This window comes from Macaca mulatta, chromosome X (genome assembly GCF_049350105.2).
Source record: "Macaca mulatta isolate MMU2019108-1 chromosome X, T2T-MMU8v2.0, whole genome shotgun sequence".
Classification (NCBI taxonomy): domain Eukaryota; kingdom Metazoa; phylum Chordata; class Mammalia; order Primates; family Cercopithecidae; genus Macaca; species Macaca mulatta.
Window position 1 is genome coordinate 155,090,537 of NC_133426.1, and position 26,833 is coordinate 155,117,369.

The 26,833-nt window shown below is 39.5% G+C and overlaps 1 protein-coding gene across 2 annotated transcripts in view; it reads left to right on the forward strand.

Annotated features, from left to right (window-relative positions):
• AFF2 (ALF transcription elongation factor 2) overlaps positions 1-26,833 on the forward strand; it is a 498,887-nt gene that overhangs the window by 326,393 nt on the left and 145,661 nt on the right. Inside the window, exons 5-7 of one of the 2 annotated variants that reach the window (XM_077988255.1) lie at positions 10,690-10,776; positions 16,245-16,281; positions 16,670-16,703. In XM_077988255.1, coding sequence (XP_077844381.1) covers positions 10,690-10,776; positions 16,245-16,281; positions 16,670-16,703 — 158 coding nt within the window. The remainder of the gene's footprint in view (positions 1-10,689; positions 10,777-16,244; positions 16,282-16,669; positions 16,704-26,833) is intronic. The other variant, XM_002806427.4, reaches the window with a different exon arrangement.

A 26,833-nucleotide genomic window follows, 5' to 3' on the forward strand; every position in this document is an offset into this window, starting at 1 on the left:
GGGGTGGGAGTAGGAGGGCAATGTGTTGCGGCACTGGTTGGCAACTGGCTTTTGGACAAGAGTTACAAATTGATTACAAGTAACAGTTGGAATCCCAGGCCTGAGACATCCAGGTTTATGTGTGTGTTGCAGGTGGGGTAGAGTTCTCCTTGAGGTATTTATTTACTTCAAGACCAATGTTTCATTTGCACCAAAACCTTCCTGGGTATAAGGGTTTGACATTGTTCCCTTTGAATCTTCTATTTGGTGCTTTGATAAATTTATAGCCAGGAGTAAAAGTATTGATCTGGTTACCCCAAAAGATGTTTTAGGCCAAAAAACGATAGAGGTTTAAAGAGGATTTAGAGACATCCATGGGCAGTGGATTCTCAGACGGTTATTAGAAAGCTTGCAAGGGGCAGGGGGTGGGGGTAGTTGGAATGCACCCCTTCCTTATGGTGAGTAAATGTTTTGAAGTACAAATGTGGATCCCTAAAAAATGTCAATGGGAAACTATTAATAAAATAAACTTTTATAATAGTCTCCCTGTGTGATTGTTACCTTTTAATTAAAGAAAAAGACTTGGTGGTGAAATCCAATAATCAGATTTGATTGATTTTTAACAAATGCTTAGTATAAAATATCAGGTATGAATCACTAGCTACTTGTAGCTTACACTGGCAAGTTGCTGTTTATACCAAGGCAGAGAGGGACCTGCTTTCCTGGGTTTAACACAGGATTGAAGCTTTATAGCATGCCTTTGGGGCCACATTTTTGTACATACCACTGGCCCCCAGTGTTCATACAGAGTTTAGAAAGTTCTCCTTTTTCATCAGTCAAATATCCTTTTAGAAAAAAAATATGCCTCTCACTTGTGCTGTGTTTTTGCCACTGTTAATATGGAATACAGATGCTATTTATTTTCCGTTATTTGGGGGAATTGTAGAGAAAAACGAATCTGGGGAGAGGAGTGACTGTCCAGGCATTCAGAAATACTCAACCTATTAGGGGCTTGGAATACTTGGAGGGGGCTTTCTGAATCAGTTTCACTGTGACTTAGTAGTGGTTTTGATGTTGTTAAATTCAGGCTACTGCAAGGAATTTGATACCTCTGTTGGTTTATTTTTATTTTTATTGAGGGGTGTCTGTGGGTGGGGGACGGGAGAGAGGGCCTGGTGTTCAGTAGTTAGACTGTCATCTTGTGATAGATTTGTTAGTTAATTTCATGTGAATGGGACAAACCAGTTCTCTTTCATCCCCCTGGCACTGTGATTCTAAGATTGAAATAGTTGTTTCAGAGGAAAGACAATTCCATGCAAATCATATTGGATGGAGTTTCAGCTATATTAGCAGCCTGGTACCTTATTTTTACTGAGCTCAGGAATAATGAGAGACCAAAGCTATAGCCAAGTTCTTCACTGGAGGCTTCTTTCCATGAAAATAGATATTACTTCTTTATTCCCCAGCAATTGAGCCTTTGTCCCTTCTAAAAGCAGTTGTCATGAACTCCTCATTACCATTTTTCTTAATGTGATAAGTGTAAACTACAAGAAAGCTATCATGTTTGAAAAGCTACAGCAGCCCTTAGAAATGGAATACTAACATGCCTTGTGTAATTCTTTGAAAAGGCTTAGACTGAGGATTGTGTGAAATGTATCCTTCTGTCCCCCTTTGCCTAGAGTTGTCATTCTCTAGTACCTTTCACTTATAGCATAAGCTGGTTTTCTAAAGGACTGCTGTGTTGCTGCATTGACACTGTATCTCTCCAACAATGTGAAATCAACAAATCCCTTTGGCAATTTCTGAAACATATAACAAATTGTGCATTATTCTCTTAAAAAAATTAACTTTGATGGGCTTATTTTATTTCTACTTCGAATGGTAACTGGTAATTGTTATTACCTTACTCTCATTCCAGTTATCAATACTCTACCTACCGAGAGTAACACCAGACCCTGTACCGGGACCTAGTCTAGCTTCGTGGCTGTTAGATACCTTGCAAGGAGTAGATGCTCAATAAATGTTTTCTGAATGAATGAAATTAGATATAGATTATTAGAAATGGTGCTGGAGAAGAAGCCAATGAAAGTGTATGAGTTTTATCAAGTTGGTTTGCCTGAGTTTGTGCTAAAGGAGCAAATTGGAAGGTAACCATTAAGAAACATCTCATGCTGTGAGGATATAGCATCTCATTCCATCTTGTGAAGTGACTCTGAAAGAAAAAAAAAAACCACATGGCTGTAGTGTTATGAAAGCCAGGCGAATTATCTCAAATCAGTATATTTTAAGTGATAGTCATTGGATGTAATTGATGGGAAAATAATTTGAAACAGAAGAGCTGGAAATTCAACAATGCAGTTAAAAATCACCTTTGAAAAGAGTTACAATGATCTGATGTCAAAATTAGCTTAAGAATGTAAGAAACAATTTCAAGGGCTAGAAATGTTAAGAACTGACCCTCAAGAAACCCCAGAATCCTCAGATACCTGAACTGGACCACTTAACAAAAGCCCTCTACCTTGATTCCCTTTTTGCTACTGCTCTTTGCAGAACAGTTTCTCAGTGGCCAGTTCTTACATTTCTAACCTTTGAAATTGTGTTAATTCTGCCTATACCAAACAAGGCAAACAATTCAATGTTGTTCAATCTGATAACATTTCCTAGTGGGGTGTTCAGTCTTCTATTCTGACTGGTTCAACCTAATTTAGACAAAGACGAAGGTCTTAATAAAGATTAAAATTTACAAGGCAATCGTGTTTAGGGAGTCAAATACTATTAGTTAGATAGTTGTGGCCTCAGGTTGCTGCTGCTGAAACCTTTTACTGAACTAAAAAGGTCTGGTTGAATTCTGCCCAGTATATCACTATAGTGCTCTGTTCCCTCGTATTTACCTTTGGAGACCTTTCTTTGCAGTGTCTGAATGTAGAATGCCCGAGGAGTAATGGGGCCAAAAAAAGTTGCATGAATAGGCCCTGCACATGGTCATATATGTTCCTGTCATATTCAGTGGGTGAAATGGAATTGATTGCATCTGGCAAAGGCAAGAAGAGGGCTTGATTGATTTCCTGATTGAGTACACAGTGGAGATTCAGAATACTGATCACTATACTTCCCAATTGTACATTATAATTAGGGCTCTTTTTCAATGGAACCCTTGGTTGGGTCTGCCAGGATGAAGGCAGCCAATGTGAGCTGAACTTTTTGCATGTACAGTCCTGGGTCCGAAGGAGAATATTTACAGATTCCCTTAAACAAATGCCAGCACTAAAGAGTTTGAATAAAGAATTCAATTATTTATTTGAAGAAACATCGCTAGGGTTTTTATACCATGCCATTGAAATCATAAGTTAATGTTAGAAACTTTTAAAAGAATTGCATTTTGCGTTGACCCATTGTTATGCCATGGCCGAGAAGTTATGTTTAATGTAACAGTTGATTTTACACTTCATCTCTATGAGCACTTGCATGGAAATCAGAGGAGCAATCTCAGGAGACTGTCTTAACAGCATTCCAAACAGAAGAATATTCATTCAATTGAATGGAACAGAGTTTTGACCACTAGAGAAGCTTGGCAGGAATGGTTAGTGATCAAGCCCAGGAAACTCTATGGTTCCACTGTTGTTAGATTTTCTAAGAGCTCAGCAAACAATCAGACAAATTGGGCTGTTAGCTGTCTCACTGTGAGACAATAGGCTCCCCCTCAGCGTGTTCCCCCCACCCCATCCCTGAGAGAATGATAAATTTCCTTAGCCAGTTTAGTCAGCCGTGTTTACATGTCATGTAAAACAACTGCTCCAGATTCAGTTTTGCATCTTCTCATATATATCTTTGACTTTGCAGAAGTGAAATGTATGATTATCTGGTTAGGTAAAGCAGTACAGTTGGTTCACAACACCCACTCCGCCAAACACCCACTCTGCCACCTTTTAGGAATCCCTTTTCACTTCTCTAGGCAGAGGACATTTCCCCTTCAGAGATGAACTGCTCACTGCCTTCTAAGGCAGTAGGCTCCATGATCGGAAAGCTCACATGATTGGAAATTTTCTTAGTTTGAGCAAAAATTGGTCCTCTGATAACTTTACCCATACAGCCAGTCCTAACCTCTTGTTTCACAAAGCAGGTCTCAAATGTCTTTCATATGAAAGACTTTCATGGATTTAAAGACACTCCTCACTCTCCCTTTTCTGTGGACTAAACTTTCCCTGTTTCTTTAATGTGTATGTATACATGAGATGAGCTTTCCAAGCTCTTACCCTTCTGGTAGCTGTCCCTTAGAGATACTGCAGTATTCCCATGCCCCCACTGAGATGGGACATCCAGGAGAGCTCTCTGAGAGGACCCTGAGAGGAAAAAGATCAGTAACTCTTCCCACATGCCCTACTTCCCTCCAGGGGGAATTTCATTTGGAATAGCCAAGCTCCCTGATCCTCAGCAAAGGGCCCCTGTCCTTCTGAAGCCTGCCTGAGGGGCTCTAGTAGGAGAAGCAGGCAAGTTCCTGTGTCTGTAGAGGCTGCACAGCAGCCTGGCTACATTCTGGCGCACCACACTGGGAGCAGCAGCCTGTGCAGATCACATCCAGCTCCCTGGATCCTTTTACAAATGGCTGTGTGGCTCCCTCCATGGACCCATCTTAACCCTACTCCTGCTATTGTTGTCCATTTCCTATTAACAGCCCCACTGCTGCTGCAGATAAGGGTGCTAATGCCCCTGCCTGGCTCTGCTCTCCTATCAGGGAGGAGCAGAGCATCCTACAGGCCGGTTAGCAATTGATAGCAGATTGAGGGCCAAGGAATGATTTGTTTGCTGCTCTCCTGAACCCTAGCCCCAGGGAAGCCCTTTCTAGGCATCCTAAGGGCCCTTGTGCCTTATTCCCTTGCAACCTGGTGCTTAGCTGCTTCATTCCCTCATTTCTGGCTCCTCACAGAACTGTCAAGAATCATGGATGCAAAGGGTCTAAATCATTCATTCAAACAAATTAGGTCTTTCTGGTAAGTCATTAATACCTCCTCCACACACGCACACACATATATGTTTTTGTAAATGCATAAGGACCTTTAGATAAATAAACAGATTCAGCAGTGTAATAAGAAGACCTCACTCACATAAATGTTTTCAGGTTTAATTTAGTTTTGGAGAAGGAAAGATGCTGATGTTTCTTCATCCTTAGTCTGTCGTGGCTTGTAAAGCTACTCAGTAGGATACCTTTTGGGAGTACGCAATCTGTAAAGCAAAACTAAAAAATAAAAGAAGGAAAGAAAAGAAAAACTGAAGGAAGGAGGGAAGAAGGAAGGAAGCAAGGAAGGGAGGGCCCCTCCAATGTAAGTCAGACACCAAGGTTAGTTACCATGACTCGTTTGTCCTTTACTTCTGATTTCCTGTGAAAATATTGATAAACTTGAACCCGATTTTGCAGATGTATTCTTCTATTCAACCATATTTTTATTTGAGCCACTCAGCTGTTCACGCTTATTCTTAATCATGAGAATTTGTGAATACTTCCAAAATTGAATTTATTACTTTCTTGGTATTTTAGTAGAGGGAAGGGAGAAAGGTGTATGCAAGCTCCATCTTGAGTCTTGGGCAGATCCCAAGCTGCCTGGTTGCTAAGCCAAGGCATGTAGGCTCATACTGACAATGCCATAGCCACACCTGTGGGGCTGGTAGCAATGAAGTTTGAATGTGTACAACACTATATGGTTTCCAAAGCCCTTACACACTTATTCATTTGCTTTCCCTTATGTCAAGCCTGTGAGGTAGGCAGAATAGGTAGAATCAGAGATGAACAGTATTGCTAACTGGGAGAACTAGAGGCCATCCGAGTCAAAGCCCACATGTTATAAGCAGGAAAGCTGAGGCCCAGAATGGACAAGCAACTTGACCAGGGCCACCCACATAGCTTTTGGCAGAGCTAGGCTTGAGTTAAGTTCTCCCTATCTTAATACTTAGTCCAAGTTGCTTTTGGGGCTCTCTCTGAGTATCACAACAACAATGAAATATGTGAACTATCATCATCATTAGCATTCATTAAGGTGGTCATTTGAAAAATCACCCTAATCATCTCTTCAGTTTGAGCTCTTTTGCAGTAAGTATCTTAATATTTATGCTTAACCTAAACACACCATTTGAACAGCTACTATGTGCCAGGTATAATGATAGCCTGTAAAAGGAATACACACACACTCACACACACATAACACACATGTGTGCTCACAAACACTGCTCCTCTCACTTCAATTATTGAAGCCTTTTCCAAATGCCTAGAACAGTGACTTTCCCCACCACCTTGTTCTCTGCACCTTTGCTCATTCCCCTCTTAAGGTGATTCACATGTCAGGCAGTGAACACTTCAAAAAGAGGTCCTTGACTTTATCCTTTCCATGTCCCAGTGACTGGCTTATAATGGCTACACACGCCTGTAATCCCAGCACTTTGGGAGGCCGAGGCAGACAGATCACAAAGTCAGGAGTTTGAGACTAGCCTGGCCAACATGGTGAAACCCTGTGTCTACTAAAAAATACAAAAATCAGCCAAGCAGGGTGGCACGTACCTGTAGTCCCAGCTACTCGGGAGGCTGAGGCAGGAGAATCACTGGAACATGGGAGGCGCAGGTTGCAGTGAGCCAAGATGGCGCCACTGCCCTCCAACCTGGGCGACAAAGCGAGACTCCATCTCAAAAAAAAAAAAAAAAAAAAAATTAGTAGAACAAATGCAAAGAATCCACCAAACAGATCTGCCATTTGCTGTGTGACCTTGGACAAGTCACTTTACCTCTTTGTGCTTCGATTTCTTGTCTGTGAAAAGAGTGTGAGGCTAATCCCTGCCTGTTTCATTTCTGGTACCAAAAGACCAACCAATTACTTATTACACACTAGGCAGGAGAGATACAAAGGTGAATAAGGTAAAGCTTGTGACAACATACTAGTTACTTGAGATAACAGCTATTCAGGTAAGCTGTGTGTTAGATGAGTACAGGATCCATTTGAGATTAGCAAAGCCTGGAACATAGACTGTCTTTTGCCCTTCAGCCTGTGGCATACCCAGCTTTTTTGTCTAAATTGGGCAAAGCAAGGATACCTGCAAGTGGTTTTGGATTTGTTTTGACTCCTAGCCATGACCTATTGTATGGATAACATGGTGGAAAATTGAGCCTTTTGTGATTTTGTGGGGTTTGACTTTGGAGTCTTCATATCACATTAATATAAGTGTCTTCCTATTATTAGAAGTTATGTAGAATGCTCTATCACTTATGAAATCTATTCTTTGCTAAATACTAAAAGATAAAACAGTATTCCTTAGTCTTTTCTTCATTATCCATGTTAGTCAATCTTACAAAGGGACACATATTTGTTATAGTGGAAAGTGTGCACTCTTGTACCAGTAATCAACCTTCACTTGCTACTAAATGTAAGGCTGTGTATAAGTGACCTCACCTCTTGGAACCCCCATTACCTCAGTTGCCCATTGAGAATATGAATCCCTACTTGCTTTCTCTCTCTCTCTCTGTCTCTCTCTCAAATTATCAAAGGATCCCAAACATAAATCCGTGCTTCTTTGTGGAAGTTCAGACCAGTCTCAGATGTGTGTGTGTGTGTGTTTGTGTGTGTGTGTGTGACTTATTTTTCTTAAAACAGAAGTGATTCTTGGTGTTGTATACAGGTACTCATCATTGGATCTTGTTATAAAAGCTGTGGCAACATTTTGGGAGCAGGGGTTCATCCCTACTTCATGACTGGGTGAAGAATTAGTAAAGTTGGGTAAGATTGCATAGGTGTCTTATCTTAGGAATAGCAAGAACATAAAATAGATTAATATCCTTCAAGTGTTAATAAAAAGGATAACAATGGAATATCTGCCATGAGCATGCCACACTTTACAAGTCTAACTCATTTTGAGAAGTGAAAGAGCTTGCTTGCTCCAGAGTCCTTTGCAGAAGATATTCTTTCAGGAAATTATATTCCTTTCAACTACATCCTGCCTACTGTAATCAAATGCATCAGCGGTAACATGGACTCAGTGTGCTGTTTCATGAAATTTCACATTTTCAAATACAGTTTGAAATCAGTTGTAATTGTAAATGCAGAAGTTTGTGCAGTTCCATGTGGATTGGCTAACAGGGTGGTGCACTCCACTGGTAGTTCAAGATAATCAGATTCTGCCTCCGAGTAAACACAGAAAACCTGGGGGAAATGGTACACCTTTGAGAAGTGACTTGATTCTTCCCGGTGTCTGAAACACTTTTCAATAAACCCAGAGACACACCTCTAAAATCAGTGGTGAAAGGGGATAAAACCAAGCCTCTAATCAATTTAGTTATACCCAGTAGTTGCTGAAAACAGACAACACTCCTTTTCCTGGAAGAGACTTACTGCTGTTTTATTGACTCTGGCTAAATATGAACTATATTTTATTTATTTTGAAAAAAATTATTGTAATTGACAAAAATTATATATACTTATGGGGTAAAACATGATGTTTTGATATGTATATACATCGTGGAATGATTACATCAAGTTAATTTACATATCCATCACCTCACATACTTTTTTTTTTTTTTTTTTTTTTGAGACAGAGTCTCGCTCTGTCACCAGGATGGAGTGCAGTGGCACAATCTCGGTACACAGCAACCTCCGCCTCCCAGGTTCAAGCAATTCTCCTGCCTCAGCCTCCCAAGTAGCTGAGACTATAGGCACATGCCACCACGCCCAACTAATTTTTGTATTTTTAGTAGACACGGGGTTTCACCATGTTGGCCAGGATGGTCTTGATCTCTTGACCTCGTGATCTGCCCACCTCAGCCTCCCAAAGTGTTGGAATTACAGGCGTGAGCCTCTGCACCCAGTCCACCTCAGATACTTTTTTTATGGTGAGAACAATTTAAACTCTGGCTTAGCAATTTTCAAGTATACAGTACATTATTACTATAAATAACTGTAGTCACCATGTTATGCAACTGATCTTCAGAAGTTGCTCCTTCAAACTGAAACTTTGTAACCTTATACCAACATCTCCCCCATCCCAAGCTATATATTTTAAATGATCTGACTGTTTTGGAGACCAGCCTTAATCAGGAAAAACCATCTAAATTGTAGAAGAGATCATTGAGTATTTTTAAAACTCAGAGTAATTAGAATTCAACTTTAAACTGTTGTCACATATATTTACTTTGCGGCCAGTTTTGATGAATACATGAGTAGGATTTGTCATGAATTGTATCAACTGGATACAAATGCACAACTCAAAAACACTTGGAAGTAGTCTATCTCTTAAGTAGGTTAAGTATCTCCTCTAAATTGTGTATGCATTTTTAATGTACTTACCTCCTCCTTTTTAAATAGTGCTAGGTAAAATTCAATCCTTGTCTGAATAATACTTACAAATTCTGCTTCAGCAGTGCCACTGCGAATGAATCTTTGAAGTATCTCTTTGCATTACAGCTCTTCATACATCAAAGACTCTTTTTGAACTGAGTAATTATAGAAGGAAAAAAACCTTGTTTTAGTGCTACCTGAGAGTTCTTATTAATATTACCTTTGAAATGACTAATTATGTTACTTATAAAAACTGGAAAAAAAAACAGGTATTATGTAACTTATTAAAAAAGACTTTCATAAATTTCGATCTCCTCCATCCCTCCCCAAATCCCTACTTTATTTCTATCATGACTTTTTTAATGCTTAATGTTTACATAAGAAAATGACGACTCCAACACATACTGACTCCCTCCTGCTTCACAAAACTTATCATCTTTCTGTTGCTGGGGCTTTGAGCATGTGATTCAATTATCCTTGCTCTTAGCGTAAAGCATGTTGGCCACATGCCCTAAGACTCAAGTAAGATTTGAGCAGCACTTCTTTCAAACTGAGTATTTGAAAGAGCTGAGAGGGTGCCCCTGCTGATAGCAGAGGATGGGAGCCTAAGGGGCTTTTCCTGTTTTGAGACTTGAACTCACAAATACACTGTCTATGTGTATGGCTGTGTGGAACTGGGCTACCAATCACATAGTAACCTCTATGAATGAGGAAGAATTCCCCTCAGCGGCTTCATCTTTGCATGGAAAAACCCACAGTATGTGCATCACGGGTCACTACCTGTTGGGCTGTATCAAGAGAAGATGAGCATCAGAAGGCGGTGACAGTACTGTCCTCCCTTGAGCTGACAGATCACACCTGGAACAGGATACCATGAGTTAGAAGAGCCCCAGGCAATCTGGAGTTCCTCCTGGAAGCACCAAAGATAGTGACAGAGTACAGAAATTGAGCATTAGAAGAAAAGTTGAAGGTTCCCAATAAATGAATGAACAAGCTGAGAATGTCTCAACCTGGAGAAGAGACAATGCTGGGGGATAGGATTACTATCTTCCAACAGCTGAAGGCTTGTCATTCAAAAGAAGAAGGAGATGCATTCTGTGCAGCTCCAAAATACAATATATAGGTAGAACTTCCTGAGGAACAAGTTTTTAACTCACAAAAGAAGGAAAAATAACCTGATCAGGCTGTCTCAACATGGAGCAGACTGCTTCAAGCAGTAGCAAGCTCCCTGTCACTGGCAGTGTGCAAGCATCTGCTGGATGGTCCAAATGATTTTAAATTCACCTTAAATATTAGGTCAATTAAGTTAGTATTTATAAAGGACCTACCCTGTTTAGTGCCAAAAAAGGGCTTGATTTTTTATGTGCCCTGAAATAAAGTTTGCTTTATTTTTCCTCATTAGGAGATGACCCATTCCTGGCCTACTCCTCTCACTTCCATGCATACTGCTGGACACTCTGAGCAGAACACATTTTCCATCCCAGGACAGGTCAGTTCTCTTCCTTCCTGCATTTTTCTTTGTCTTATTTTAATTATACCAATCTTCCAGTTGGATTCTCAGTGACAAAAATGGCCTTGGTCTTCTAGTGCCATAAAATCTCAACTCTCTCTCTCTTGCCCCTCAGAATAGCAATATAAAAATAATTTTTATTGAAAGTGAGTCTTTAAGACAAAATGCACACAGATATTGGCATGCATATCTTACTCCATAGGGTGTTGCCACTGTCCAAGTCACTGTGTCTAGAACAGATGAGACAGAGATTGAATAAGAAATATTCAATCCCTTAAGAAATATCAAATAGATGATGGAACAGCAACGTTCAAGATTTTTAAGTTACAAAACCTATACTCTTTAATGAACTGATTTTCATTTTTATCACCTCAGTTCTTGCTCACAAGAAGACAGATCTTTACAAAACACCACATCACAATGACAGAGCTTTTCCTTCTGCAGTTCTATTGTCAAATGTTTAATATTATTTTTATTTACCTTCTCCCAGTAAGATTTGCTTTATTGCCATCAGTTTTTAAAATGCCTAGACATGGATATTCTAACATGCTTTAAAAAAATATATAATGTCTTCCTTTCTTCCTCCATTCCTTTCTTCCTTCCATCCATTTATTCAGAAATTGTTTACTGAGAAGGTACAGTGGGCTTAAAGTTAGGGGTGAAGAAAAACCGTCTACATGCTATCACGTAGATCACAAAACAATGTAGTAAATGTCTTCATAGAGAAGACAAGACACTCCCGTGGGGAGTTGAAGAAGTGCTCACCACTGAGGTGGCAACATTTAGAGGATGATTAAAACTCTGACGGGTGAAGAAGGGGCCAAGAGAAGAATACCGCATGTAGAAGACTAGCGTGAGCAAGGTCATGAGAGATGAGGGATCATGCTGTAATGCATGGTGGGTGATATAAGGTCTTAAGTGGCAGGATTAAAGTTTGTGTGATGGGGAGTGGAAAGAGAGGAAACCTGGGCAAATAGGTGCATCTTTGGAAAATGCCTCAGATACCACCTCAAAGAGTTTGGATTTTATTTGTAGAAGGAGAAAGACCCAAAGGAGAAACCCTTAGATTTTAGGGTCATGATTTTGACAGTAATACTGGTCTAAACTTTGCTTAATGATCTTCCTTAACTTATGAAAGAGGTCAGAACTAAATGAACAGCTAACCTCACTGTCCCAGTATGGGTGTGTGCTATTCATTTTTGCATTCTCACCTACCCTCTTTAGGCTCCTGTTATCCTTCCCCCTGGCATCTCCAGCAAAGGGAGTTATCCATCCAGTTCAGGTCCAACACTTGTACAGCAATTGCAGTGTTTTCAGCTGAGTTCTCCAATTTTGGAGATAATTTGTGCAAGTTGCAATTTTGACATTTGCAAGTGTATACAATAGAACTGTTGTTTAAATGGGCTTTTGTAGTAAGTGCACAATTTGGAATCAGGCACAGTTTGCATTTTCTGCCCATTATCTGTGCTACCATCAACCCCATGACAAAGGTAGAAGTGAGTGGGCTAAAATGGTGAAAGCAAGAAGTCTACACACCCACTCCTGTTTCATTTGATTCCTGCCAAAATGTTGGTTTGAAAGAAAAGTACATTTTAAATAACAACCAACACGTACAATGGCACCATGTGCCTCACGTCATTCTAAGCACTTAATATATAGTAAAGAATTTAATCCCCACTACAACCCAAAGAGATTGTTAATTTTACTACCCCAATTTACAGAGGAAGAAACCTGGTACTTAAGTAATGTGCTCAGGATTATCCAGTTAATGAATGAGGGAACCAGTATTTAGATCCAGGTGTTTCTGGCACCAGCGGTCATACTGTCTCTCTGTATGTCTTTTATCACACAGGCTTACTGATGCCCCAGTTCAAATTGTGTCTTCCAAAACATGGCCATCCCTGTATGCAACAAAGGTGATTTCCCTTTCCTCAGTGCTTCCACTAGAACTAGGTGGCAGCATCCTTTCAGAAAGCATCAGTTTCTTACATCCATGACAGAGCTTGCCCAGAGGAAAGAGTGCTGTCTTAAGAGCTGCATTCCCAGCTGTTTTTAATCCTGGCACTGCCATTTGCTTGCTGTGTGGTCCTGTTCAAGTTCCTCTAAGTCTCTGTTTCCCCATCTGTATTGGGGCGTGGGGTGTGTGTGTGTGTGTGTGTGTGTACACTATATAATTCCAATGGATTTTTTTAGTTCAAATAGTTGATGATTCTGTAAGCTTACTAAAATAAATACAGTTGAAAATTTTCAGGCCGGGCGCGGTGGCTCACGCCTGTAATCCCAGCACTTTGGGAGGCCGAGACGGGCGGATCACGAGGTCAGGAGATCGAGACCATCCTGGCTAACACGGTGAAACCCCGTCTCTACTAAAAAATACAAAAAACTAGCCGGGCGAGGTGGCGGGCGCCTGTAGTCCCAGCTACTCGGGAGGCTGAGGCAGGAGAATGGCATAAACCCGGGGGGGCGGAGCTTGCAGTGAGCTGAGATCCGGCCACTGCACTCCAGCCTGGGTGACAGAGCGAGACTCCGTCTCAAAAAAAAAAAAAAAAAAAAAAAAAAAAGAAAATTTTCAACTTATTTATCAATTTCAAATTGAAAATACCATGTTTTCTCATAGACGATGAAAAACTTCACAAGGAAGGGAGTTAAGTGCATGCCAAGTAGATTTGAGAGAGTAATAATATCCTCAGGAGAAGTTTAATAAAGTTTTCCTGGAGGTAAACATCCTCTAGAACAGTGGTGGGCAAACTATGGCCCATAGATTTTTACGTCTTTAAAGGGTTAGCATTTTCAAAAGAAAATTAATATATTATTATGAATAATATTCGCATGAGTGTGGAATTCAAATGTCAGTGTCTATAAATCAAGCTTTCTTGGAATCCAGTCACACCCACTTATTTACGCATTGTCCATGACTGCTTTCACACTACAATGGCAGAGTCTAGTAATTATGACAGAGATGGTATGTCTCCCAATGCCTCAAGCATCTACTCTCTGGCCCTTTGCAGGAAAAGTTAGCTGACCGTTGCTCTAGAATCTAGATCCTTTAGGAACTTCTGATTTTAGGATTATTGTCAAGGCTATTGCTTAAAAGAACCTCATAAGTTTGTGAAAACAATTTGGCATCAGTATATTCTACTGCAAAAATTACGTATATGACATGTCTATGAAAGAAATTCATAAAGCAAAATCAGGCATTTAAAATAAATTTGTATTGTTTGTTGTGCATTAACAATTACTGTGAGAACTCTGCAGATTATTTCTACAACCAAGCTATTTCCAATTGGGGTTGGATATGTATGTAAAGTAACTTTGGTGATATACAAAGGTGTTTCATTTGTTTTGATTTGATTTCTAGTTTAAGAAATGTGAAATCCAATGCATAATAATCAAAACATCATATGTACCTCATAAACATATACATCTACTGTGTACCAAAAAAAGTAAAAATTAAAAAATAAAGTAAAAAGAAATGTGAAATTCAGTTTAACGTTAAAAAATGCATCCAGAATATATATCAGTTACTCCAATTCGGTGAATAACATAATGTTCCAGTTTGCTGTATACATTGTTGCACTGATGCTCTGGAAGAACTGATTGTTTAGGTGTAAAGTCCAAAATATTTGGATGAAGGTTAAAAATTCAGGCATAAGACCAGTACAAAGACTGACTACATGTTTTACTCTCTGATCAGATATTTGGCTTAATTGACTTTGGAACTTGACATTTAATTTCCTGGAGGTATACAAGCCCAAACTCATCCTGTACCTTTGTAATGAAATCCCTTAAATAGTAACAGATAAAAATACTTGTATATAGTTACAGAGATATAAATGGTTAACAAGTCATTTATTTGACGCTCTGGAAAATGAGATGTTCTGGATAATTAAAATTATTGGATAACTGAAAGTTATTATTCTATAGGAATCATGCAATATAAATTATTTTGAAGTGTAATTAATATTTTCCTGACTTCTTTTAAAGATTATGTCAAGCATGCTTTAGTCTTTCTTGATAACTTATATATTATTGTGAGCGTAAATTATTGTAGTATGTGTAATATTATACTATGCTGCAATTATGTTCTCGGAGTCTATTAAGACAGATGGGAATGCTTGCCTCTATATTAAATGACTGTAGATTCTTGTGCTTTTTAAGTTCAGACTTTTCTGTGTCATTTTTGTGGGCTCCTTTGCTATTGGTTTTCACCTGTCAATTTTCTCAGTGCCTATGCCTCTAGAAATATTTCCCCTTCCTTGCCATCTGTGATTTGAAAATGAGTGGGAATCATTTGAGTCCTTTGTCAAAAGACAGTTCTCTATCAGGGAGAGCACAGAAGCCTCTGAGCAGCAAACGATATGGGCTTTGCAACAGACAGTTCTTTCTCTAAGAGGCCTTTTCTGCCTCTTGTTGAGTTTGTGGTAGTCTTCTGGAGTGGTGATCTTGCCAGAAGATAAATCTCTGGAGCAACAGAATCATACTAAATACATTGGAAATTTCACTTTTGATTAAAGCAAAGTGTTAAAATTTTTGCTTACTTTTTATACAAGATAAAGAATGCTGTGAGCCTAGTTTTCATCTACAGAGGGTCAATATTAGGCTTAATAAATAGATTACTTGAAACAATAATTGATATAACTAATTCTTGTATTTACTTGAATTCATTGTCTCCACTTTTGGAATGCCTGTATTGCGGTTTGTACCATTTATCTTCCATCCACACAGTGCCATGTGTGCCCTGATTTTGCCTTCATGTTTTGTCAGTATCCACACAGGTGTGCCACACTCCCAGCAAGGCAGCATGTGCAAATCTGAATTTCTCAAAACAGTGAATGAATTGTGTATAATGTGACTTTCAAGTCAAATTTAAATTCCTTTAAATAACACAGTCCACTAACATTTCACATTGCTTCCTATACTTCGACAGACTTGCAATGCAGTTTTAAGAACACTTCTTATATACAAAATGAGGTACATCTGTGCACGTGTCATAGAAAGTTGGATCTGTTTCTATAAAAGGGAAAAACCAAGCAGATCTATTAATGATGATCTTGTTTACAGTTTTACAAAAAAACATGATCATCTGTTTGAACCAACTCCTCTTTATTCTTTTAGAGGCATCATTTTCCAGCTAAGTGAGAAATTATACACTTCAATTTCACACATATGGGTCATTTGTTCTCATGTTACACACATTTCCAAATAGATACCAGTCTTACTTATAATTTTGATTAAATGGCAGTTATAATCATGTTGCAGCAGGTTTGGCTGGCAAATGTTTATCCTTCAAATAGAGCTATAGACAAAAGCCTAATTAATGGAATTGTTAACAGCAGTTTCCTATTTGCAAACATTAGTCTACTACATCTTCAGCAATAATTAACATGCCTCTTATTCTCCTTGTGTCATCTAACTAATGTTTGTGTCATATACATTCTTCCTTGTAGGAATCGCAGCATCTGACCCCAGGATTCACCTTACAAAGTAAGTGGTTTTGAAAAATCCTTCTTAGTCCAAACATCCATGTTCTCTGTTCCCTCATTTTTTCCTTTTTCCTACTTAAAATCATTAAAACGTGAAAGAAGAACAATAACAAAAAGTTTTTTTAATTGTTAAGTTTTAGCTCTCAGAAATAAGTGAGAAGATGCAAAGTTTGTCTTTCTGTACCTGGCCTTTCTCACTTAACATAATGACTTCCAGTCCCATGATATATCTAATTGGTTCCTTTTTTTTTTTTTTTTTTTTTTTTAAATCTGTTACTTATCCCAAGAAGGTAACTTGGGGGACTGCATGTTTGGAGATCAATTTAATTCAGAATAATCATTTGACAGTAGAAACATGAACAGTAATTGTTTATATATTTTCTTTTCAGAGTGGAATGACCCAACCACCAGAGCTTCTACAAAGTCAGTATCTTTCAAATCGTGAGTAGTTGGATTTCCAAATTAGGCCTTTTTGGGGATATCTGGCGAGGAAACAGTGCCTCAATGCTGTTCTAATCATGTTCTCTCCTCTGCTCCTTGAAATTATGAACCTTGACTCATAATAATATGTAGTTTGGTTGGGGTGGGGGGAGAATCAGATTTCCCATTGTCTTAGTCTGCTTGGGCTGCTATAACAAATACTATAACCAACATGGCTTGTAAACAACAGAAATTTGTTTCCCATAGTTTGGGAGCCTCAGAAGTTCGAGATCAATGCACAGCATAAAGGGCATCTTGTGAGGGACCATTTCCTCATAGAAAGCTGTTTTCTTACTCTAATCCCACATGGTAGAAGGGGTGAGGGGTCTCTCTCAGACCTCTTCTTATAAGGGCACTAATCCCATTCATGAGGGCTCAATTCTCATGTCATGATCCCCTCCCCAAATACCCATGTCCTAATACTATCACTTTGGGGGTGAGGATTTTAGCATATTAATTTTGGAGTGATACAAACAGATTATAGGACCCATAATAAGTAAGTAACAGTAAAAGTTAATGAGATCACCATTAGGCTCTCTAAGTTTGTAAATACAGACCAGGTCAATACCTGGGATATGAAAACAACTGTGATTTCAGTGAAAAAGGAAAACTCTAGATGGCTTGTTTCTCACATTTTAACTAGTTGTTCAAACGCTGCATAATATCAGCTAAAGACATTATTGTACACAATATTCAGTCACCACTGACTGGGATGGATGAGGGAATCTAAGCAGCCATGATTGGACTTGAAATGTTGAGTGGATTGCTATGGCCAGTCAGCCCAAAACCTCACTATTTGCAGGTCATCAGGCGCCTGTATATTAAAGACAAACAAGGGCATCCAGGAAGAGCTGGAATAAGATATTACATGACGGTAGGTTGAAGTTCAGAAGCCAGGGCCCTGCAATTCACTCAGCACTGTCTTCATTTTTTATTAATGCTAACTGAAGGAGGAGTTTGGAGAAACCAATTTCCTCAGATTAACTATTGTAGATTTTCTAATATCCATTTGTCCAAGAGAGTATCAAGGGAGTATTATTTCTCTCACAACTTCTTTTGTACCTAATAATAGAAAATGGGAGTCAATTTTTTGTGTAATAGGCACACACTTAGACTATTTCAAAATGAAATAATTTATGACATTCAAGTGGCCTAATGGCACCCTTGAAGTGAATTGCTCACCTTTTGGAAGATCATGAATAATTGCATAAAACAACTGGGAATGACTCCCAAATAGACTGAGGATTTGAGAAAGTAAGTGGCATTTCTACATTCTTGGTGCAGGGCAGTAGCAAAGCCCCAAAGGCCTGACCCCATCACTGGTTCATTTATTTGCTTTTCTAGACTGATCTGGGCCTTCTAATTCAAAGTTCAATTTCAACAACCAAGAATTCTCAATTTTAAGAAGCAAGAAGAAACAAGAGAAGGGGATAATAAAACCATAATCCCGATTTAAGGACCAAATTATATGAAAACACAAAAATCAAAGTCATCTTTGATGCTGTATATTTTAGCTTTTCCATTAATCACGTTTTGAACTGCCCTCCCCCTTGTTATTCTAGGAAATAATAGATCTAATCCTCCCTGCCTTCACACTTGTATCACTTCATCCCCATTAAAGTCAGTAAGATTCACACACACACACACACACACACACTCACACGCGCTTAGAAAATCAACACAAGTTTCTAAACTTGGAAAATATATAAAAATATATTTTCCTGTGTAAAATTACTTACTCCTAAAGGAAGAGTATTAGGCTCCCACTGTGAAATATGCTGCTTGCTATATATACCGTAGAATGCAATGTTTCAGTAGTTTGTAACTAACAGAAATAAACTTGTCAATTGTGGTTTATAGTTAGAGGCTGCATTTCCAGAGAACAGCACTTCGCAGCACAGTAATATATAGTGTAGTCAATACAACTAAAATACTCTATAGGAAGCATCAGTAAAACTAGAAGACACTGAGTTCATTTTATGAATGAGCTCCTCTCTTTTTGTCTGTTTAATCTGAAGTCCAAGCACTGTCCATCAGATTTTAGCTAGAATAAGTTTCCTTCTTATGGTAGGGTATGGGTTTAACATAGGACAGATCAGAATTGTAATAAAGTTATTTTTATTTTTAGCCTCCAAATTATTGGCTTAGCCATTACTATCATTCTCCCACATTGAGCTACGGTGTGCTTTTTAAGCCACCTCCTAGGATTTTCCATTTGGCAGGGTAATCCTCCAGGTGATTAAGATTGTTCTGAGTGTAAACAGACTGCTAATGTCTGCACCTTGGTGAGAAGCAGCCTGTAAGTCAGCCGTGATGCAGGAAAGACCCAAGGCCAGAAAGTGTCCTAAGCACACTCCTGACAGTGCAGTAAAGAGAGATTAGAGTCTTGTAAAACAGAATCCCTTAATTACTGGGACACTTCATTACTTTTCCTCATCTTGGCCTGTTTTCCCTGGTTGACAAAACGCAGATCTTCCATTGGAGTATGCATTGTTTATAAGGATTATACACATGGGCACCAGGTCTGAAAACATTGGCCACAGTGTGCCTGAGTATAAACTTGGAACTAGCCAGTCTCCCTCTTTCTTTTTGACAATTACTGCTGTCTCTGACCCTGACCCCAACAATATGACTGGCTTTTTGGAAAACTGGGTATTTTTCTTCTCAGTGTACTCCATTGGCATACAGTGCTTTTTATCAGTGTCCATTCATGCCATGACATCCTACCTGCTTCAGCTGGAACTCTGAATGCTTACGAGGCAAGAGTACTGAATTGGGGAAGTTTGGAGACCTAGGTTTAATCCCCTCCTTTCTGTCAGTTGTGGTATTGTGGGGGAAAGCACTGACCTAGTATACAGAAGATATGAGGTTAAATCACAGGAGAATTTATTTTTATTTTAAACTATACAGACAGAGTCTGTTAAAGGGAATTAAACAAATTAATGAGTATATTATTAGTATATAATGTCTACACATGCAGCTACACCAACAAACACTTGTCAGTGTTCAAATTTAAGCAGTTATACTTTTTAGTAATTAAATCTAGCAACATAAAAATACATTTAACTTTAATCATCAATACTTTCTGGAGGAGAAAAGTTGGTCTCCCACCCCTCAGCCTCTATGATTCTGAGCTATGTTACAGTCTTGGAACAGGGCCCACCTAGGTCTTCTAAATCAAACGGTGTTTCTAATCTCCCTCAAAAATGTCTCTGTCCCAAAAAACAGGGTGAAGCATGGGCATAAGAAGGTGAAATTGTGATTTTCACGGCTGTGGAATTGTATGTTTACACAGTAATAGCATGTCTGTCTATTTTGTCTCAAAGAGATCTGTTTATTTCAATGACAGGATTCAGGCTCTGAATGGACTCACCAGACATTGTGTTACTTTGTAGTTTTTCTTTTTCTTCCCCCACCCCCCGCTCCCCCGCCCCCTCCCCTCCCCTGTTGCTCCCCGAGATAGAGTCTCGCTCTGTCCCCCAGGCTGGAGTGCAGTGGCACAATCTCAGCTCACTGCAAGCTCCGCCTCCCGGGTTCATGCCATTCTCCTGCCTCAGCCTCCTGAGTAGCTGGGACTACAGGTGCCCACCACCTGTAGTTTCTTAATGAAGTTATTAAAGAGCAATGAGGAAGAAAACATAACCAAACCGAAGAACTTGGATTTTCTTTGTTCAGTTGGATTGATTCATCCAGTGGATTATAACATCTTGCCATTTACCTGTCAGTTCAATGGCCTTCCCAAATGCATGACCCTGTTGGTCTTTTATGGGCCATCATAGATAGGAACAGATAAGATGCATTAAGTTGCCCCGAAAAGGATTTTCAGGCAGGTTCTATGAACTCAAGGGTGTACATCCAGTTAGTTCTTAACTTGTTTGTGAGTACTGTTGAGGAGATGGCAGCTCCAAATATCAAGCTCCTTTGTAAAACTTGGTTGTTAGCATTTGGACTATGTCCAGGTGAAAACCATCCAGACCCCCATTTAACTGAGCAGCTCCTGTGTTTTAAACCATGCTGTCGAGAATGCCTGGATAGTTTCCATAAAATCTTAATATAGCCATAATGCTGGGTTGTTTTTTTTTATAAAACCAGTTTGCCAACTTATGGTATTAACTATATGTTTTAAAACATCCCAATTCTGGAGTCAGAGAGTTGATGGAAGGTCTTATGGAGACAGATTGGTTGAGGCCAGCTTGAGTTTACATGTGGGTGGTTGTTATGCATGTCACATGAAGACATCCTTGATTGTAGCACTAGTTAGGAAGAAAGGGCACTACACTATCACAGGAATGACAGACACAAACAATAATTATTGTGCTGTTGAGAACAAGTGTCAGGTGCTTTTATGTACATTGCCTTATTAAACTTGCCAGGCATCGTGGAGGTGCTCCAAATTATTCCCATCTTACAGATGAGCAAAGCAAAGCTAGAATAATAGTCCTTCCTCCTGAGGTGTACACAGTCCAGTAGGAAGACAGACTGGTCATGCCCACTTATTCTGAATGGATATTTTGGCTACAAACATATAGAAGAGCCCTCTGAGTCACAATGCTCCTAAGTAAGAAAGTTTGAATGCAAGCCAAGGGCCCAGTGAGTTCAAAGCTCCCTCTCATCCTGCTAAGTTGCCCTTCCTCACAGGATTTGATAAGTTCAGGGATTTAGTATGCCAAAGTTTTCCTTTTGTACCTGGACACAACATTCCTACAACCTGGTGGGATGTAGTCCCACAAGAAATTATACTGCTCTGTTTTTGATGACACAAAACTGGGTCAAAACTGTTTTATGTAACTAAAATGTCATTATTTCTAAAGTTTTCTGTAAGTGCTATGAAAATTTCATTACAAAAGAGAATAGGAAGACTGTGAAAATGTTTTCCAGATTGCTATAACCAATACAGGAATTACATTATTTTTAGATCAATTTTGAAAATATTTTTACTAAAAATTAATTGATATTCATTACAACCCTGGCCATCCTTTTACCAAAGCTTTCATCATTGAAAATGTTTCCTTCGAGATTTTAATTTGAAATTTAAGAACTGCAATGCATTATTGCAGAGCAATAACCCACTTTCTAGCAATTTCATATATTCTTCCCCATGTAGATGTTTGATCTGCTACTTGTATGCAATTTTGGTAGCAAAGTGACTGTGTAATGGGGCAAGGAAGAAATGACTGTTATTTTATTAACCAGATTAATTCTTAATCAGAATACATGATTTGGTACTTAGAATTTAAAAATACTGCAGCTGGGCATGGTGGCTCACGCCTGTAATCCCAGCACCTTGAGAGGCCAAGGTCGGCAGATCACGAGGTCAGGAGATCGAGATCATCCTGGTTAACACGGTGAAACCGTCTCTATAAAAAATACAAAAAATTAGCTGGGCATGGTGGCGGGAGCCTGTACTCCCTGCTACTCAGGAGGCTGAGGCAGGAGAATGGCATGAACCCGGGAAGCGGAGCTTGCAGTGAGCCGACATCGCACCACTGCACTCCAGCCTGGGCGACAGAAGGAGACTCTGTCTCAAAAAAAAAAAACAAAAAAAGTACTGCTAATCAGTTTGAGACTCATAGTAGCCAAACTAACTCTCCTGATAATCTGGTAATCTTGGTAACTTTACTAGTTGCAGACATTCTGGTTTTTAAATCCAGAAGTATAGCAACTCTTGCTTTTAACTTGTCTTGTATGGCCTGCATCTCTGAGCTTGCCAACTTTTCCTAAGGACTTAATATATTTTTGGAAGTTCTCCACTGCATCAGGGGCAACCACCTGGGAGCAGAGAAAACAAAATTTGGCAGCCTGTTCAAGCTGTGAATTAAAGGTAATTCACAGTTTGAAATGAATCAGTGTGAGGTCCTTGAGAAGAGTAATCAGACATCAAGAGGATTTTATGTTGAGGACTGTATATTGGCTAATGTGACAACAAGCAATATTGGCATTTGGAATGTTTGCATCAAGAAGCACTGAAGCTGCCGGGGCTTAATGGGTACCAAGATCTAAAATGGGGGCTCCCTTCAAAGAGAGCTGTAGATTTACATTTCTATCACAAAATCTGGAAACAAAGATGGATTGGCTCAGCCGTCATAGTTGAAAGATTAGATCTGATTTTTGTGGTGGTGTTCATGGACCTAAGTCTATCATAGGATTTGTATATCTCAGCTTTTGAGACACCTCTGTAATTGAAAGCAAATGTCTCTCTCTCTCCCTCTCCCCCACCCTCTGCCCCTCTCTCTCTTTCTCTCTAGGTAAAGGCAAACATCTCTTCCTTTCTACTAGATTTCATTTTTTTTTCAACAAATATGCATTCAGTACCTACTATATGTAAGGCTCTGGGCTATACACTGGTAACTCAAGGTGAAACACTGCACATCATTGTCTCAAGGAACTCATGGTCTAGTGAAGATAAGACTTGCACCGACAATGCCAGCAACCCAACGAACTCGTACTAATTGAGTGCCTACTATGTGCCAGGCACTTCCCTTGCAATTTTTCTCCTTACAAGCAATCCCATGGGGTTCATCATCATTATACTGTACAGAAGTAGAAACGCAGCTCAGAGACATTGAGTGAGTTGCTCAAAGTGGCACAGTAACAAAGAGGGAGACAGAACAGGACTGACTCCAGAACATATGCTCTTAACTTAACATTAAAGCCATCCTATGAGTCATTTGGAGGTGGCCTTACTGATTTTCAGTCAGGTGTGATCTTGCCCAGGCATTAGGACAAAATCGACTAACCACAATGCAAGCCAAAATGGCAATGCCGTCTTGCTTTAAAACAGGGTAAGTATTAGATCTAAATATTATAACTGAGTTAGGTTTTGCATATACTACACATGCTGACATGGGCACTGAAGACAGATCTGTCCTCAACTCAGGGCCTGCATCCAGATTGTGTCACCAGGACTCTAGAATGTTCCCTTCAGTGAGGCTGAAGGATCTATTCCTGCAAGGAACTTAGACCATCACAAAAATGAAATTCATGTAAGATTGATGTTGGTGGCATATCCCTTCAGAAATGTCCATCATGCCACATTAAAGAGAAGAGAAAACTGATATTTGGGTCTATTTTTATAAGAGACTCATCCATCGCCTTTCATGCTTACCAACTTGTTTGATAATTAGAAAGTGGCTTTCTATCCTCATGGTGAAATAATTTTCAAAAATATCCCCATCTGTTATCAACCACAGTGGCATATTTCCAAATTCTTCTCAGCATTTTTAAACAGTAACTGGGAGTGAAGCAAATAATGCTGGTGGAAGGCACTGAAATTAATAAGCAAGGGACCAAAGTTAAAAAAAATTCAGTTATATAATTGAACGTAATGTTGTGATAACACACCCATGCACACACACATGCATACATATGCTCTGTATCCCAGAACAGTAGGTCACTCTAATGTTGTTTGATCTAATGAGATGCACACATACACACATGCACACTCTTTTTTCAGTTTTTACATTGTAAAGTGCTATGATCACGGATATTTTTCTTTTTTTTTTTGAGATGGAGTTTCCCTCAGTCACCCAGGCTGGAGTACAATGGCTGGCGCCATCTCGGCTCACTGCAAGCTCCGCCTCCTGGGTTTATGCCATTCTCCTGCCTCAGCCTCTCAAGTAGCTGGGACTGCAGGCATCCGCCACCTCGCCCAGCTAATTTTTTGTATTTTTTAGTAGAGACAGGGTTTCACCATGTTAGCCAGGAGGTCTCGATCTCCTGACCTCGTGATCCACCCGCCTCAGCCTCCCAAAGGGCTGGGATTACAGGCGTGAGCCACCACGCTCGGCCAGAGATATTTTTCATGTGCACAGTGAATGATAATTTTAACACACTTTGACACAATACATTAGCCCATGTGAGTGGCACAGCATTCCTGTTAGACAGCCAATTGAAAAGAAACCAGGTATAGGGAGGGGAAGAGATTTTCCTAAAATCCCCCACCTAGGGAGAGGTAGTGGTAGGGCTGGGACTAGAAGCCAGGATTCTGCATTCTCAGAATATGCTGCCTTGTCCCCAGATTCCCCAGACGGCTGCAGGGCCAGAACTCATCAGAGCCCTGACAAGTCTTCCAGGCCCAGATGAAGAACATACAACAACAGTGTAGACAAGCTCCATGGATCATTCTTAGAATTTATAAACAAACAAACAAAATCCAACTGAGACTGCAGTAGAGGAGAAGAAATATCTGCTTCTGAACTATTCATTTTGTTTTTCCATCCTATCAAGCATCTCACAAACAGCCAGATCCTTTACCACAATTGCATTATTGGGAATGTTAGGTTTAAATGGTCTGCTCTTGACACCTTCTCAGAGTTGCTAAAAGCCTTCCATTTTACACTGATAAGTAGGGAGCAGTGTTGGCAGAATACCACAGATGCACGCACAGTTACAGCTGTAAAATCAGTTGAAGAATCTGACAAATGCCTTTATTTGTGGTTCATCCACCCCCTTTAACAATGAAGACCAAAAAAGGAAAAAGTCTCAAAGCTATTTGATTGACATCTACAAATATGCTGCCAAGACTGGGACAGGGTAGGTGGGATGGAGTAGATGGGGTCGGGGTAGGTCTTCTGAAAACCAAAAGAATAAAATTTATTTTCTTTGCTACCCTGTGGGTTTTTGACACTGAAGATCTACAGTACGACCCCATAGTACACTGCCTTGTCCTTGTCAAAGGTTCTAGGGTCCCTGAGAGAGCAATAAGTGAGAGAAAAGTATCCAGAGAAAAGTAGAAGCTAACGATTTAGCAACCTATAACTCTGACAGCTCCATTGCCTAATTTCTGGAGTTACTTGTTTTGGCATAAGAAGCCCACTTCATAAAAATTCCAGATGGAGATCTCAATTTTGTAACTACATAGAATATTTCTCTTTTTTTTTCTTTTTTTCTTTTAACTTTTAGGTTTGGGGGTACATGTGACGCGGGGATTTGTTATACATATTGTTTCATCAATAAGTTATAAAGCCCAGTACTCAATAGTTATATTTTCTGCTCCCCTCCCTCCTCACACCCTTTCCGCTCAAGTAGACCCCAGTATCTGCTGCTTCATTCTGTGTGTTCGTAAGTTCTTAACATTTAGCTTCCAATTGTAAGTGAGAACATGCAGTATTTGGTTTTCTGTTCCTGCGCTAGTTTGCTAAGGATAATAGCCTCCAGCTCCATCCATGTTTCTGCAGAAGACATGATCTCATTCTTTCATATGGCTGCATAGCATTCCATGGGATATATGTGCCACATTTTCTTTATACAATCTGTCTTTGATGGGCATTTAGGTTGATTCCATGACTTTGGTATTGTGAATAGTGCTGCAATGAACATATGTGTGCATGTGTCTTTATGGTACAATGATTTATATTCCTCTGGGTATATAACCGGTAATGAGATTGCTGGGTCGAATGGTAGTTCCGCTTTCAGCTCTTTGAGGAATCGCCATACTGCTTTCCACAATGGTTGAACTAACTTACACTCCCACCAGCAGTGTATAAGTGTTCCCTTTTCTCCATAACCTCACCAGCAGCTGTTTTTTTTTTTTTTTTTTTGACTTTTTAATAATAGCCATTCTAACTGGTGTGAGTACATAGAATATTTTTATATTTTTCAAAAGAAAAATCTTTTAAAGTACCTATTGCTCATAATATCTGGAAATTGTCTAGGCCATCTAAAAATTGAAAGGGTCATTCTAGGTTTCTCCAGAATAATTTTCGTATACCATATGGTATAGAAAGAAAGGAAGAAAACAATCTAGATGTGAGCAGTATTCTCGGGTAATTGCAACCACCACTTTTGGCACCTACTATATACCTGGCACCATGGCAAATATTTTATAAGCATCAGCTATTTCATGCTCACAGCAACCTTGTGAGATGGATATCGCTATCTCCATTGCCATCGTCACCACTATCATCACTTCCAGGATTGTCCTTTCAAGGGCTCAAAGACAATGCCAAACACCTGTGGCTGCACAGCCAATGCCAGTAGTCACATTAGAAGTCAGGACTGCCTGGTGCTCTTTCCACTGTGTAATTTCACTGGTTCACCTGTTTAATCACCTTCTAGCCTCATAATGTCTCTGA